General features: G+C 43.1%; 1 protein-coding gene across 3 annotated transcripts; it reads left to right on the forward strand.

Annotated features, from left to right (window-relative positions):
• Positions 1-1515: 1515 nt before the first annotated feature.
• LRP2BP (LRP2 binding protein) lies at positions 1516-14767 on the forward strand. Of its 3 annotated transcripts, none has more exons than XM_054565810.1 (8): positions 1516-1636; positions 2580-2692; positions 5109-5222; positions 9273-9415; positions 9496-9601; positions 10615-10838; positions 12065-12239; positions 14702-14767. In XM_054565810.1, the coding sequence occupies exons 1-8, from the start codon at positions 1531-1533 to the stop codon at positions 14765-14767; spliced, it is 1047 nt and encodes a 348-aa protein (XP_054421785.1). In that variant the 5' UTR covers positions 1516-1530. The 3 variants fall into 3 exon arrangements, with proteins under 3 accessions (XP_054421785.1, XP_054421784.1, XP_054421783.1); XM_054565809.1 differs by having other exon boundaries at positions 1531-1639; positions 2577-2692; XM_054565808.1 differs by having other exon boundaries at positions 1531-1636; positions 5109-5219.
• Positions 14768-16656: the final 1889 nt, after the last annotated feature.

A 16656-nucleotide genomic window follows, 5' to 3' on the forward strand; every position in this document is an offset into this window, starting at 1 on the left:
TGTGAGTTGTGCGTGTCGGAGGACAGGAGAGGAGGAGGATGACATGCACTGGTGCCGGGGGTGTCCCTGCAGCCCCAGCCCTGTGCCCTGAGGCAGGTTACTTCTTCGTGGGCCTCGGTGTCCCCAGACGTGAAGTGAGCCTCATCACAGCCCCCGTTTCATAAGGTTTTGTATGAGTTAGTGCCCATGAAGCGCTTACAACAAAGAACAGTGCCTGGCATTTAGTAAGAGCTCGACCGATTGTTGTTTATATTTTCTAGACTCTCTCCGTCTCTTCTTGTGAACCACAACAGCCAGCACAATGTGCAGTACTGTTCCCAGGGAGGACAGCCTGGGTTTAAGGGAGGTATGGTATTGCTATCCGATTCGTTTCATTTCCCATGGCCTTCTGGAACATGCCAAGTGTGTTATTTTGGGGTACAGTAGCACACCGCGTGACTTCAGTGAGATGTTGTAAAAACTTCCATAACCAGCTTTTGGATTGTTTCTCTTAAATACCTGATATTGTTTCACCCTAAAGCTCATTGGAAACTTTTATATTCACTAATGCAATCAGAATATTTGTGAAATCATATAATCAAAGAATTTTACATATCAAGAAACAGACATTTTGAAACCCTCTAGTTCACAATACTTACAATCCGAACTACAGGTGAGGAAATTGACTCTTCCAAAATGAAAGATACTTCAGTGATTTTTTCCCCCTATCTCCCTTTTAGGTGCTTCATTCTCTTTAATAAAGCAGTTTATTATCTAAAATAGTGTCACATAATTGTATAAATGGAGCTTTCCAATGACACTAAGGGCTGATCTCTTCCCCACCAATCAGGAACCCTCACTGGGGGCTTGTTCCTGATTGGTGAAGCCAGCTGCAACGGTAGAATGCAGAGGAGTAAACGAAAAGGCATAGCAACAGCTGAGTTTGCTCTCTCACTACCCTCAGCCTAGGCCAACCTGGGCTCCTTCATCCCCAATGAGGTGGCCTCTACATTTTATATGAAGGCTCTGATTTTTCAGTCAGCCGTGATCCACCTTATAACATGGCAATCCAATACAGACAGGAAGATGAAACTGAACAACACAGCTAAAATAAAGTGTATTCCCAGGTAAAAGAGAAAAATGCTTTGATGTGAAATGGATGATTAGTCCGATGGGACTCAGGTAGAGGGCAACAAGAAGGTGCCGGTGCACAAGAACTATGTCTGTGGGCACTGTGCCCAAATCCCGCCAGTGGCAGCAGCTGTGGTGGGTGACAGGACCCAGAGGATTTGCAAAGCGCTCTCATCATTAATCCCACACTGTGGAAATAGACATGAAGACAGTTGTGCTTCTTCTCATAGCTCTAAAGGGCCCTGGCTTCCCAAGAAGGATAGTCACAGCCCAGAGCTGGCAGTCGGGCGCCCTGTCCCTAGACAACATGGGAGGTTGCTTTTCACAATGGTCCGAGGGGGGATGGGGTCTCTTTTCGCAGGAAGATATGTCTGTCTTATTTTTCATGTTTGTTTACAGAACACACATTGTGGAAACAGGATGAAGTTGACCAGTGAAGAGTTGCCCAAGGACCCCTTTCATACCTCTCTATCCCAGTATGCTGCGAAGAGCCAAAGATTCTCCCAGTGGAGGAAGGAGAAGACTGGTACACATTCTGACGATATTTTCACTAAAAGTTAATCTGCACACCAGAAAAAGAGGGGAAAGGCATATGAGTCTTATTGCTGTCGAGGAAGTGGCTAACTTTACAGTCTAGTTCTTCTGCTTTAGTCCTTTCTAGCTTCCCTGTAGGAATGCGTGAAATCGCAATTTAACTCATCTGGCAGCAAATCATCAGTGGAGAAGTTGCATAGAGCCTGACACCGATTTGGCACCTGGGGGTTGTGGGCCCCGTTCTGGGTGAGGGGAGCCCGGTGTCCTTCTCTTAGGGGAGAACAATGCTGTACTTGACTTGAGTTTGACCTCTAAAGCTGACATTGTTTTCTCTAGTCTTTTAAAAAAGTTAAATTGCGGATGCTTAGCTCTTTCGGTTAGAGTAGTTCTAATTAAGCCTCAAATTAAGAATTTCAGCCCTGGCCAGGTGGCTCCATTGGTTGGAGTATCATCCCAATATGCCAAGGTTACAGGTTCAATCCCTTATCAGGTCACATTCAAGAATCAACCAGTGAATGCATAAATAAGGGGAATAAAAAATCAGTCTCTCTCTCTCTCTCTCTCTCAACTTTATATATACGTGTATATACCATTCTTTGTTTATTTGTTTTCCCTTCACATATATAAAATCTCACTCACCCAAAGGGATAGCTTTGCCTAAAGAATTGCACTTAGGCCACAGTGCTAGAGTTCCTGCCTAGCAGTAAACTGGGTTACTTTGAAAACCAGTCAACAAATATTTCTGGATTAGACAAGGCATGGCCTTAGGTCCTATGATAATACTTCCTCCGTCAGCTGAGGAGGCCAGGAATGAGAACCAGGAAGGAGACTAGTATACACAGTGTCAGGTGAATTCTATATATTGAGTAACTGATGACTTGAAGTGAAGAGATTCATATTGCATGGTTAAAGATGGAACCCCTTACCTTTCTCAGATCATTACAACCATGCTAATTTGGTGGATAAGGCATTGCAGCTCTTGAAGGAAAGAATAAGACGAGGCGATGCCTTGGCCTACTTCCTACGAGGCCAACTCTACTTTGAAGAGGTACCATTCTTTGTTTATTTGTTTTCCCTTCATATAATGCTGGTGTGAGATCCTCATAGCAAAATTTCTCATGCAGTTCCTTACATTGCAATGTCAGGGAAATTCTGTCAAATGCCATAGATTACGGTCATAGCTTCAAGTGTGATACATTGGTATCATCTTAAGGAGACACCTGACCTTTCTCCATGGAAGTCATTCTAGTGAAAGTGGTTTATAGGAGACATTTGGGTACAGAACCCATTCTTACGTTATAAATTAAAAATCTAATTGTTATGTTTTTGCCCAAAATATTTAATATCATCTATAAAATATTTTCATGTTACTAGTTGAAGACCCTGATTCTTATCTCATACTTAAAGGTAGCTTGTGTGTTCCTCTGTAGAGTAAGGTGGGAACTGGCCTTTGTGCGCATCATGCTGAAGTGCCCTGCAGGTAGGTCAAGGAGGAACTGTGCAAACTCTCACTCCAGCATCAGTAACATAGTTCCAGTTCTTCATCGAACCCAAGGGAAGATGTGAAAAGGGACCCGCTGCCTGATACCTCACCATCTGTTGAATATTTGGGCAGCTATTCACCTGTGTCCCATGTACTCTTTTAATCTCTGGATGGTCCCTTCTTTAATTCTGGCAACAAGTGTTTGTTGAGGACTCATCCTGCACCTGTTGCTATGAGGGTAGCATCGCTTAATGGTTAAGAGAATCACAGCTCAGCTTTGGGCGTAGGTTCCCATGTAGTTCTATTGCTTTTTAGCTGCTTATCCGTGGGCACAAATACTTAGCCTCTTGGTGCCTCAGTTTTCTCCTCTGTAAAAGAGAAGTAATAATGTGTGTCTCATAGAGCTGAAGGAGGGGATGTATTCATTGAAAACAGGGCCTGGCACCTAACAAACAAGTGCTTTATATGCATTTGCTATTATTGTACTAGGCACTAACTATGTAGTGAAGAGGGAATCAGAACAGTCCCCATTTCATAAAGTTCACAGTCAACTAAGGGCAGAAAATAGATTAAAACGTGTAATTTAAAATAAGAAGTTCTATGAAAGGAATTAACTGCATGCTATGATGGGGAATAACAGGGATAGGGTGGAAGGACGTGCTGTTGAAACTCAAGTTTGCAGAAAAGCAAACAGACGATGCAAACAGCCCAGTGGAAGCACATTCCAGGCAGAGGGGAGAACATGAGAAAGAGCTTGGTGAGCCCTAGGACTTCAGAGGGCCCCATGTGGTGATAAGCAAGGCAGAGGCTGCCTCTCGGTGAGCTTTGTCTGAAGTGTAGTAAGAAGCCGTCGCAGCATTTTGAGTCTGTGGTGAACGGCAAGAGAAGACGGTGGGGCTTGACCAGGGTCACAGCAGTGCAGCTGGGTCCTGGGTTTATTTTGGAGACACAGACAATGGCACGATGGACGGACTGAAAAATAGAGAAGTGGGGAAGAGTGAGTTCTGCGGTGATGCTTCAGAGTTCAGTTTTTGGACACGTTACGTCTGAAATGCCCGTTAGTCATCCGAGTAGACAGATTGCAAAATAGAAACGTACATGTTCTCACATGAGAAGTTGGGGTTGGAGATGTATATTTGAGATCTTCCAGCAAGTGCATGGTATTTAAATTTATGAAAACTAAAAGGACTTTCTTACTTTTCCTGTGTATTTTCTAACTTTTCCAGCTCTCTCCAATCTAAGCCAAGCATTGGCCAGAAAGGAAAATGAACCTTAACAACCCAGTCATTTATTCATTGTTATGTGTTCTTTAAAATAAATATTTGTTAGGATGTTGCTGCAGGATTTAATTTTTATCAATTTGATTAATTATAGTTTAAGAAAAGAGAATTTCAACTATTTTTGTGTTTTCCCAAAGTAGTTGTTCTTCTCTGGCCTGCTCTTCCTAATCATGACCTTCCAATTCAGTAGTAGACTCTCTCTCTACCATTACAAATGATTCATTCTTTAGTGTGAGACATTTCCATGGTGGATTAAGATAAAACAGCCCATATTAGTCCCTTACTCCTCAGCTTATTTGTTACTAGATTGTCTAACTGCTGAGGAGCCTTAAATCCATGGCAGGAGCCTTAATAATAGGCTTTAATAACAGTGAATATTCTGATGTTCACATTTTCTCTGCGGCTTTGGCCGCAGCTCTGAACTCTCCCAGGCTTCAGGAGGGGCAGGTTGCATGGCAGGCTGCATGGAGCAGACAGCGAGGCTGTCATTTCAAGAGAGGACTGGCAAGAGCCAGGAGTTTAGGTCCATTTAATTGGCTTTATTGTGTGTTGATTGTTGTCAGTGACTTACTTGCAAATTCCATAAATGTGTTGCTGTCTTTTGTTGCCTCATCTGGTGCTACTAGCGAGATTTAGGTGGGAATTAAATGGGATTATTTTAAGATAATAAAAATAACTCAGTATTTCCTGGGAGCTCGTAGGGATGGTATGAAGAAGCATTACAACAGTTTGAAGAAATCAAGGAACAGGATCATCAAGCAACTTACCAGCTAGGAGTGATGTATTATGACGGGCTGGGCACAGCTGAAGATGCTGTAAGTTACTCTTTTGTTCACCGTGTTTAAGATTCCATTGTTAGTGGATTATTTGATACAATTAAAATTATTTATATTTTAATATTCCTATCCTTATTGTTCAATAATCTCTAATCTTTTAGCATTCAGAGGATAGCAGTAGTCATTTTCAGTTTTGTGTGAGAAATAAAACCTTTTTGCCCTTTCTCTTTGCTACCATTAGATGTCAATAATTTCTTAATATGCTTTCCTGTATTTTTCAAAGTTATTCCAAAGCTACACGAACATGAAGAAAAGCTGGAAAATAAGCAAAAAATAGAATCACTCCAAATTCTAACAAATATGAACATTGTTATTATTTTAAAGTATATCCTTCCATGTATTGCCTCGTGCAAAAAAAATTATATATACACAACTTTATTAGAAATGGCACCCATGGTATTTGTACAGAAGAACTTCTCTTGTAAAGCATATTAAAATATTTAGGTGTGAATTGTACTGATATTTACGTATCTTCAGATGACTTGAAACAAGTTGGTAACAAAATAGATGAGGCAAATACAGCAAAATATTATTACTGAGAATTTATATGATAGGCAAATTTGTATTGTATATTCTTTCTACTTTCCTGTATGCTTGAAAAATTTTAAGAAAAACTCAATAATTAATGCAGCCATCAGACCATTGTGATTTGCTTAAATTCCCCTGTTAAAAGAGGGTAAAAATGTACTTAAGGAAATGAAATAAAAAATTTTAATGGATCAACAAAAATGTTCAAAGCAGCATAGAAATACATTGAAACGTAATGAAGAAATTGTAATTCCACAGTAATGAACCTCTCTTTCATATGAAAAATATAATACAGAGCCTATATGTGCCAAATATCACAGCATGAAACTACATAAAGGAAATGTGCTAAAAATGAATTGACAAAATATTAAATTTAATTTTAATTTCTGGACATGATAGATAATACTCAGTATATAGTATTTGAGTTTAATAAACTATGTAGCATCCACACAATAATATTCCTGACATGAAATTTTAAGGCTCCTTGGTTGAGATACCAAAATTGAATGTATACTAGGCATATATGTTTGAGCACAAAGAAAACTATAATAAACACTTTCCCTCCCAAAATAAGTTGTGTGACAATTCCACTTATTCCCCAAGATTTAAATAATGAAAGAGCTTTACAATTAGAATATTCGGGCGGTTTATGGTCTCACAGCCGCCTCCGCTTTTCTCCTTCCTGCCGCCTGTTCACTCTGTAACCTTCATCTCCGTGGCTGTACCTTTCTCTCTCGGCCCTGGCACGGGGCACAGCCTGCTGTCTTGGAGGATCTCATAAAGCAAGGATGTTGCGGGTAGCATGGCTTCTGCTAACATGGAGGGGCCTCAGAGGGGCCCGAGCAGATCGCAGGCGGTGAACAGCTTGAACTTGCTCGCCCGCCCGTGCGGGCGCCCTCCGTTGAGGACTTCTCACCCGCCGCACTGCCTCGTGGGATTCACCACCGCCTGCTCGGTCCTCTCCCCGCCCCGACCCTTCCCCTTTTCCTCTTTCCCCTTTCCCCTCTCCTTCACTGAAGAAAAAGAAATTTATCCCATTTCCCCCTACAGCGTAGTTTAGTCGCCTCTTCATTTGCCCTCCTTTCAGTCAGGTCCCTGTTAAATTGTCCTCTGACAGGTTTCCCGCAACCATGTTATCCAAGTAGCCCCCTTTATTTTCTTCCCAGATGAACGATTATCTCGGTTACTTGTTACTGCTCCCTAATGCAATATACACTCCCTAAAATTAGCGGGTTTGTCTCGCTTCTTCACTGCCACATCCCCCAGGAGTTTAGAGCAGCGTCCGACCCATGGTCGACCCACGACAGCGCTTACATGTGGCCGGTCGCTGGCAACACCATTATTGGCATCACCTCAAGGGGCTTTTCAAAGGTCTTTCCTAGAGAAAGATCACATCTCTCTAAGAAAGGCTACGGTGGCAGCTGTTAGGATAATAAAATATTTGGCCTCGTTACAAACAAAACCAATAACCCAGTAAAAGAATAAAATCCAGTGGCCAAGTAAGATTTAGCCCTGAAGTGTAATAATCCAACCTAAGGAAATCTATGAATAAAATATACCACTTTAATAGCCTGAATAAAAGAAACGAGACGATGGTTTCAGTATGTTTTGAAGGTTTCATAAAACCCAATATTTATTCATGATAAAAGCCTTAAAAACTAAAGAACAGAACTAGGACGTGTTTCCTTAAAACCAAGGAGTAGCCGGTTCAAGCTGCGCCCTCGTGGGCAGAGACAAAATGCTTCCCGGGGCTCGGTGCTCGCACTGACCGACGCTCACTGTCCCTCGGATGTTACTCACGTCTGTCTCCAGCCTTTCTGCTCATTCCCTGTTTCACTTCAGACACACCGTACCCTTGGCTGGGCTGTAACAAAAACAAGTCCTCTAACTTCTGCTCTTGTCCCCGATTTACTCATACAGCCACCAAAGCCATCTCTTCCAAATTCACATAGGGTCATGTCCTGTCCATCTGTAAAAACTTCTACAAAAACCTTCCATGTCAAAGATCAAAGGAAAGGGGTGTCATTGGGACCGTTCCTGTGGACAGCCAGCTAGTTGGCCATTTGCATGGTCGAATCTTTAGTTCCCAAACCGGTAACTGCCATTCCAAAGCCGCACGCAAGCCCCAAGCTTGCTCTCTACCTGGTTGCTGCCCTCAGTGGGGCAGCACTGGGCGTCCTGAGGCCAAACCACTGTGCTCATCTGAACTTGACGCCGAATTCTGTGTCGAACCTTGACTTCTCTTGGTCCCACCAAGCTTCACAGCTGCGTGTTGGCCACCGCACACGACGTGCACCTCTCTGGCCGCATGTCTTCTCACGCAGCCTTGTCTCCCTATTGCTTTGCGTTTCCTCCCCCTCTCCCACCCCTGCCTTTCAGCTGGCAAAGAGTCCCCCATGTCCTCCGCCCCTCCTCAGACCACTGCCCTCATCTCCTTGCCTTTTCAGAAACATGGCCATGCCACAAGCAGCCCTCGTTAGTGGGGAGCTCTCCCGCCAACACCCCCACGTGCCGCCGCGCTCAGGTGAAGCGGGCGTCATTTCCACCCCCTCCCCCATCGCTTCCTGCCCGAGGTGCAAACTCCTGCTTTTAAGGTCATGCCAACTCATTGCATTTCTTGTTCTATCTGTCTCCTGGTCACTGGCCATTCCCCTCACATTAGCCTGAAGACTCGCTCTGGGACTCCGTCCTTTTGTCTGACACTTGAACAGCTGAGCAGCAAAACAGAGCAACCACGTCAGGCTGTCCGTGGGTGGGTTCCCACGCCACTCCACTTGGCTACCATTAAGTTCTCACAGCCAGGTGGGCGGAAAACTGGTAGATACCTACCACATGCATTCCCAAAAATAAACCCATAGAGCCTGGGGCTCACGAAAAGTCAAACACCTTTATTTTCTCATCTGTTAACGTGAGCCAGCAACAGCGGTCCGAGAAAGCAGCAAGGGGGGACTGCAGCATGTATTCGATTGCTAAGTGTTCCCAGGCCTGTGTCTGAGGGCTTTTCGGTGGGGCTGGTTGGAATGCCTCCTGGGTACTCTGTGTGGCCGTGCAGATGTCACGCGAAGATTAGCACGTTGCATGTCCATTGTTACTGAGCACATTTAGTGAAAAGCATGCTTGAAGAGAGAAGATAGCATGTTTGGGGCTCACGGATACACCGTGAGAATTATAAATGTGAAAGAAGTCACAGCTATTTTGGCACTTTGATCAATTCCAAGAACTGTGCTGATTCAGAACAAGGCCCAGGAGCTGGGAGGGAGGAGAGGAAAAAGGAAGCCCGACTGGGATGTTGGGGTGCACCTCTGGAAGCGGAACCCGAGGGAAGGGCCTCGCATGCCAGCACCCGGGGACTGCCCGCCCTGGACAGCACACCGCGTGGGCACAAGGCGGGGAGTGGATCAGGTCGCAGGGTGAATGCTTTACGCCATCAGGGGGAGAAAGAAATCTATTTGGGTAAAACTAAAACTAGGGCTTTTTTGTTTGTTCTTTTCCTTGTGGAAGGAAAAAGGAGTGGAACATATGAAGAAAATAGTTGATTCTCCATGTCCCAAAGCAAGACACTTAAAATTTGCAGCTGCTTACAACCTTGGAAGAGCTTATTACGAAGGAAAAGGTGTTAAAAGATCAAATGAGGAAGCCGAAAGGTAATCTTACCTGAGAACAAGTTCTCGTTTTAATCAAATGCTGAAATAAGCAACAACTTGCCTAGTCTTTTCTCTTCTAGACTGTGGCTTTTCGCTGCGGACAATGGAAATCCAAAAGCTAGTGTGAAGGCTCAAAGCATGCTGGGATTGTATTATTCAACAAAAGAGCCCAAAGAGTTAGAAAAGGTAACAGTCATCTATTTTTTTAATGTTAGCATTATATTTAGATTTTTTGTTTCACTGTTTCTTTTGAAGGAGGGTGGCGAGGAATAAGGAGTTTGACTCACTTTATTTCTTTAAAATGGAAAGAAAGTTTAAATTTTAAGACCTCAAAGCTCATTTCATCCTTTAATCATCTATGAATGCTACCTTCCCTGCTTCTACCAAAAGAGACCACAAACGTGAGAGCATTTCATATGCAAAAAAAAGCCACACACACAAAATATTATTCCATAAAAGCTCGAAGAGGGACAGTCCTGAGTAAAGCCCAAATCCTGTGTGAGTACAGTACTACGTTTGACGGAGGAAGTCACAGTGACACTAATGAGTAAAATATGCCAAGAGCTAGTTGAAAGGAACCGTACAGGGGAAGGGAAGTGGAGGGTTGAGTCCTACTTGTCAGCGGCGTACGGGCAAACTTGTAAGAGGCACCTAACAAGTTTGCTAATTTCCAAGCGGCTGCCTCCTTGGGCAACTGCGCAGCCGCTTGGAAATAATTTTCTGAGCTGGCTCCCATTCGGGTAGCTGAGCATGAAGCAAATACGCCTGGGCCTCCACGAGGCTTTTATCCTTGCCTTTGACCTTGAGAGCTCCCTCTCTGAGATCTGCCTGGAGTTGACTTCTCTGAGCTTCACAGCTCTCTCCTCCCCGCTGTGCCTGGTAGCAGGTGTGGCTCAAAGCCGTGCAGCCGCCTTGTCCCTATTTCGCACCTGGCTGATCCTTCCTGTGGAAAGTCTGAAAACCCTGAAACCCAAGGCCGCTGAAGTCTAAGGGGCCACGTCGGGTAGAAAACAGGTGGGCTCACCTTTCACTCTCCCTTTAAGGCACAGAAATTGATGCTGGCCTGAAATACCTTCAAGGGACCCCAACTATTTCCTAGAGCCTACCTTACCATTAGACTTTTTTCTTTCGGGCACTCCTTTGTAATCTCACCTTGAAACAAAATGAAACTGTGCTTCTTTTTCTCTCTTTTTTTTAAGGCATTTTATTGGCATTCGGAAGCATGCGGCAATGGCAGTCTGGAGTCCCAGGGTGCACTGGGGCTCATGTACTTCTACGGACAGGGCATCCGCCAGGATACTGACGCCGCCCTGCACTGCTTGCAGGAAGCGGCAGAGCGTGGCAACGTCTATGCTCAGGGGAACCTGGTGGAGTATTACTACAACATGAAGTTCTTTACAAAGTGTGCTGCATTTTCCAAAAGGTAAACAGGCTGAAGGAAAGTACTTCCAGAGGCTCTTGCTGGACGTTCTGTGCCAGATGTGTTCATAGAAGCTGCTACAATATGGTACCTGAGGGCTTTGGGGTGCTTGAAGCATGGCCAGTACCACTATGGACAGAACTTTCACATTTCATTGGATTTTAATTCATTTAAGTAGCCACATGTAGCAGGGGCTACCATATCAGACGGCACAATTCTGACATTAGTCTTAAGGATTGCAGGGCTATTAGTTTTGTCTGTATATGAGCTGAGTAAGCTTAAGCACGTTTTTTAACTTTTGGAGACATTAGTGAGTTGCTTTATTTTTAAGAACTACCACTGCAGGATTATAAAAATAGTGTATATAGAGTACTTAACATAGCCTGGCACTTCAGAGATGTATATTAATATTAAATTTATTTCTTCCTACATCCTTAGCCACAGGTTCTTTTACATAATTGCAGTGTAGCTTGATACGGGCTGTAAAACGAGAATAATGGTTAAAAGACTCCAACACGTATATCTTATAAGAGGACAGAGCAGCTTCCTCTGCCCCCTCCTCCCGACGTCACAGCCACTAGGCAGCAGGCCACATAAAGCTGTGGCCTCCATGTCCCAAACCCCCAAATGACCATGTGATTGAAACTAAGTCTTTAAAAAGTTCTTATAACATTTGACACGTTCCATTGTTGTCCACATTCCTACTTCCCGTAACATGAGGGTTAAGATGGGTGTGATTATATCTCATCTTCATGCCATTCTCCATATTTGTTCATGGGTTCTACAGACTGAGTTCTTTTTACCGCCCATTTTTAAACAAAGACAGATGTGCAAGTTTCTAAATGTGTTTTCTGGTCTTATGTGACCAAAGTCCAAATCTAAGGCCGATGTTTCAGTAAACGGTCCAAAGAAACAGAAAATACATTTTTCCCCATTGTTACAACCTGCAGTGATACTAAGTTTAAAATAATATTACGAGAAGGCCACCTCCTTTTCCCTTCAGCGGGCTGAAGCCCAGCGAGTGCACTCACAGGCGCTGTGAAGCGGCTGCTCTGCCTGGGCAATAGCTCTGCCATCCCCGCCCCTCCGCGCCGCGCCGCGCCGCTCGCCCTCCCACAGGCAGAAATGAGGGCCTTGCCCAGGGCGCAGGACAACTTCTGCACATGTGACTTGCGAAAAGTAAACCATAACCAGCGTCCTTTTCGTCTCACAATCCCCCACCACACCAGGATCGCCGACTACGACGAGGCGCACGACATCCCCTTGATAGCCAAGGTCACAGACTGCCTCCCCGAGTTCATCAGCAGGGGCATGGCCATGGCGTCCTTCTACCACGCGCGCTGCCTCCAGCTGGGCCTGGGCATCACGAAGGACGAGGCGGCCGCGAAGCACTATTATTCTAAGGTAAGTGGGCCCGACAGCAGACAGCCACCGACTCAGACATCTCTGGGCTTTCCATTGAGACGCGACCGTCTTTACGGATTCGTGCTTCTTCCTCCTCGATAATGTCAGATAACCATTGTCTATGGAGAGGTGGTCAGACAGGCACTGTTCCCAGACAGTTCGGTCAGTCTTACTGGAATGATTAAAGGCCCTGTGTTATCCTCTCTCGCGCTGCTACTACCTGCAGCTTAAGGCCTGGGCCCAGACCTTAAAGCCAGATGTTCACACCTTCTTTCACCCAGAGGAGGTGTGAACCTGCATCCTCATTGTAGTACCTTCATGAAATATAGTGTTTAAAAGGTTTCGTATGCGTGACGTCTACCACACGGAGGAAGACTATTCCTGAGTTTGAGGTATCCAGTTAAAATGAACCTTTTCATGTTTTAATCCACGTGATTAATTTATTAAAATCCCAAACAAATTTCACATCTAAAAATTAAACAACGGTTGGCCCTGGCTGGGTAGCTTGGATAGTAAGAACATCGTCCTGCCGCACCAAGGTTGCAGGCTCGATCCCCGGTCAGGGCACGTACAAGAATGAACCCATGAATGCACAGGTAAGTGGAACAACAAAATCGATGTTTCTCACTCTCTCTCCCTCCCTCCCTTCCTCTCATTAGTAAATAATAAGAATAAAATAAAAATCAACTGTTAAAAGTGGGGAGGGGTGGGAAAGAGCGTCATTATGAAGAGTAACTGCAAGTGAGTATTTTTTAGAAAAGAAAAACACTTCAAAACTGTGCGCACCTTAAGTCCATGACATCCAAGAAGTCCCAATTAGAATGACAGCGCCATAAAATTTATACAGCAGCTCGTGGCGAACACAGACTGTTCAGCTCGAGCAGGAGAACAAGTCAAGGAAAAATTCCTGAACTCCCTTGCCTGCATCTGATAGGACCGCAGTGGTCTCCAAAGTTGCCTATCTGAAAATCACCAGATATCTTCCAAAATTTCCAAAGCCCAGGCCTCATTCCTGGACGATTCAGTGTCAATCTCAGGCAGTGAGACAGGAGCGCACTTACTGAAGCTCCTGGGGGCCCCAGGGCTTTGGGAATCTTGGGAGGCACCTACACTACATAGCAATACAGTGCACAAATGCAGCCTCTTACCACTGCACCATTCTATTAATATGAATAATAGTTGTCTTCAACTTTTTCAAAACCCAAATGTTCTACGTATTATACCAATTTCCAAACCAAGTCAATTTCAGATTGTATGCTATCTTTAGTATCTTTTCTAAATAAATAGAAGCAGAGAAAACTCTGGGTCAAAAACATCCTGGATTGATGTATATGTTTATCCTCAGTAAAACAACAAAACAAACAATTTGCAGTCTTTGAACAATCTTCCATATGGTGGGAGATAACGGCCCCCTTACGCGGCTTTGGCCATGGCACTGTATGGGAGAGACTTTTAAAATGGAGAAAACTCACATGCCGTAAGCCAGGGACGGGTCGGGAATCCTGTCACATCGGCACGGTAAGAGAAACCGAGCTCGAGGGGGTCCCGACAGCGGTCTTCACTGGACTGAAGGGCTGCGCTATAGCAAAGGGACTGCGGGGCTGGGGGTAGAATTATAGCCACTGGGAGCGCATTATGGGAAGAGGGCGGGCCGTGGACGGAGCGGAGACAGGGGCCTGCAGTCGGAGACCGTGCCTGGGGCTGGTCTCAGCCCGCCACCCGCCCTCCGGCCGGGGGACCGCCCTCCGGCCGGGCCTCCCAGGGTCTCTAGGAAAGCAGCATCACACACTTTCCTAGGACCCTTCAACGGCGCTGGAGGGCCTGGAGGGGACTTTTTGCTTAATATAAAGAAGAATCTGCTAATACAACTTTTCAGGAATACAAGTTTTTCCTATAACATGGTGACTTCTTGCCACTGGAAGCAACCAAGCAAGTATCTAGTGACCATCTGTCATGGGTAGTGAAGGGACGATTTCTGTGTGGAGAGAGGTTTGGGTGTGATGCTTGACATTCTATGGAGTTATGAACTATTATGTGTAACTATTTTCTTTAGTCATAATAAAATGATACACTTCAAAACAAGATTATTAGATGCTGCTATTCACATGAGATGACAAGTTTGAGGCCAAAAGTTAATGCTTCCCATATTACATATTTTGATAATTCATATCCTAGATATGCTATCATCAATGCATAAATTTCCTTTATTTTTGCCACTGATAAAACTTTCTTTCAAATGAAAACAGCATGGATATTTTTCCTATGGTCTTTTTTGCAGAGGCTAATTTGAACTTCCCTAATTAAAAAATCAGAATATAGATGTGTATCTTAATTAAGAAACTTCCTTGATATTCACTGTATTTACTATTCTTAAACACAAACCAAAAATTACTAAAAAGGAAGAAAGATCCAACGATTCAAAATATATTTAAATAATTGACTCTTTGTCTTTGATTTTTAAGGCTTGTCGTCTGAATCCTGCATTGGCAGACGAACTTCACTCTTTACTTATTCGTCAAAGAATTTAGACCAGCGTGTGTTTCAGCACAGATCATCTATCCTAACACCTTTAAAATGTGTGTATTTTTATAATAGCTATGTTTGGTTATTTTCTACATCTCAAGTTACATTTTCTTGGGGTTTTTTTTACTGATGACATATTACCTTCACTCTTGAATTTGTATTCTGTAATTTTGCAACTTCAAATACAGCTACAGGATCAAATTGCCGGAGAAGTCCCCAAAAATCCAGCTCTCAGCCTATGGACCAGCCTAGACCACAACAAATATTGCAAACCATTCCATGAAGGAACTCTCTTTTCCCTTCCTTTAAATACAGTGTCCCAAAAGACCTAGTGCAGCCTTCGGCTTAATAACTTCAAAAGTATAAATGCTACCACTTATAAAATATTTTCTAAATGAAGTAAGTTTTTCATTTTAACTTGTTATTTAAATTTTTAATTTAAAATTCACAAAAAAAATAAGAAAAAGAAATTTAAAGGAACTTTCAAATAATTTTTTAAATTTGTATAGCATTTATGCTTCTGAAGTTGTTAAAGCTAAGAGAGCACTAGGTCTCCTGGGACCTCTTGTATTCACATAAGAGCTTCTTACAAATAATTAAACTGGCTGATTTATGATAAACTTTAAAAACAGTGGGTTTAAGAAATTGCTTACAATCTTGGCCCTCCATCTCTTCCCTTAAAAATCTTAATTTAATAAAAGAACTGTTATATTCCTGAGAAGACCATTAATTAAAGCAAGATGTTTTCTTTGTGCTTCATTTTCTACATTTTAAAAAACCTAGATGTACTTCAAAGCAAGATAAAATGTGGGAAAAAAAAATCTCAGTGAAATCATCGATATAGAACTGTAACTAAATATGACTAAATATGGTTAAAAATTAAATTAGCAAAAGTCTTTCTTTATCCTAATGACTCCAAGGAAGGCAAAAGTTGGCAGAACATTAGAATTCATAGGCAGAAGATTACAATAATAGCCATCTGTGAAGCAAAACTAGGGAAATGATATGTCTTAAAGATACCTTAATATCGTCTTTGTAAACTTACTAAGCCACTGTTGCTTTTTTTAAAAAACCACCACCGTCCTTTCGGAAGGTGGGTTTAAACGAGATCTCGTCTTAGCAGGGGAAGTGCGTTGCTCTGTAAGGGACAGTCACCAAGTATCGCAGGGCAGAAAATGATGTTGCCTACTTTATGTTCTGGTTTGTCTGTATTATTTGAACGTCATTTTGTTTTTATATAAAAGGCAGAAATTTCAAATGGATTTTCTGTGGCATTCCCTCAATGGGTCCTATGCTTCGCCCTTAAATCTCTTAAAAATTATCAACTTAAACCATCCTTGAAAATCAGTTCTTTTCTTTGAAAATCTCTACTGAAGACTCTCTTCTCCTTCAGGAACACGTTTCAGTATCTCAAGCCATTACTAGATTTCATAATATACAACTCTTCATCTCTTCCTACAATGCAAGCCCACTTGCTTTGCTCTTGTCCTCTAACTACTGTTCATATAATGCTCCTTCAGCCATTGGAAGGTGCACGTTCACAGCCAGTGTTCTCTTCTCTACACTCAATCCAACTCCTTATGCCTTTCTTTATGAATGTCCAAATAGGAATGCAGTGAAGCAATGTATTTCGGCTTTAAGAGCCCATTTAATAGATTTGCTATCTTTCTTCATCCCAAGATAAAGAACGCTTTTTTTTTTTTTACCTGCCATCAAAACACAGGTCAGAGGGGCTGTACCCCACACTGCTCCACGTACTTTTCAACTGATCTTTTTACCCTGCCTGTCTGCTTGCTTTCTAGTCAGTGACAAAAAAAACCAAAACTGTCATTCATGGGCAATCAATCAATCATCAATCGATCAATTGCAGGTGTGAGAAATCCGTAACATAGGT

This window comes from Pteronotus mesoamericanus, unplaced genomic scaffold (assembly GCF_021234165.1).
Source record: "Pteronotus mesoamericanus isolate MK-2021 breed Mesoamerican mustached bat unplaced genomic scaffold, CSHL_Meso_final contig_169, whole genome shotgun sequence".
Taxonomy (NCBI): Eukaryota; Metazoa; Chordata; class Mammalia; order Chiroptera; family Mormoopidae; genus Pteronotus; species Pteronotus mesoamericanus.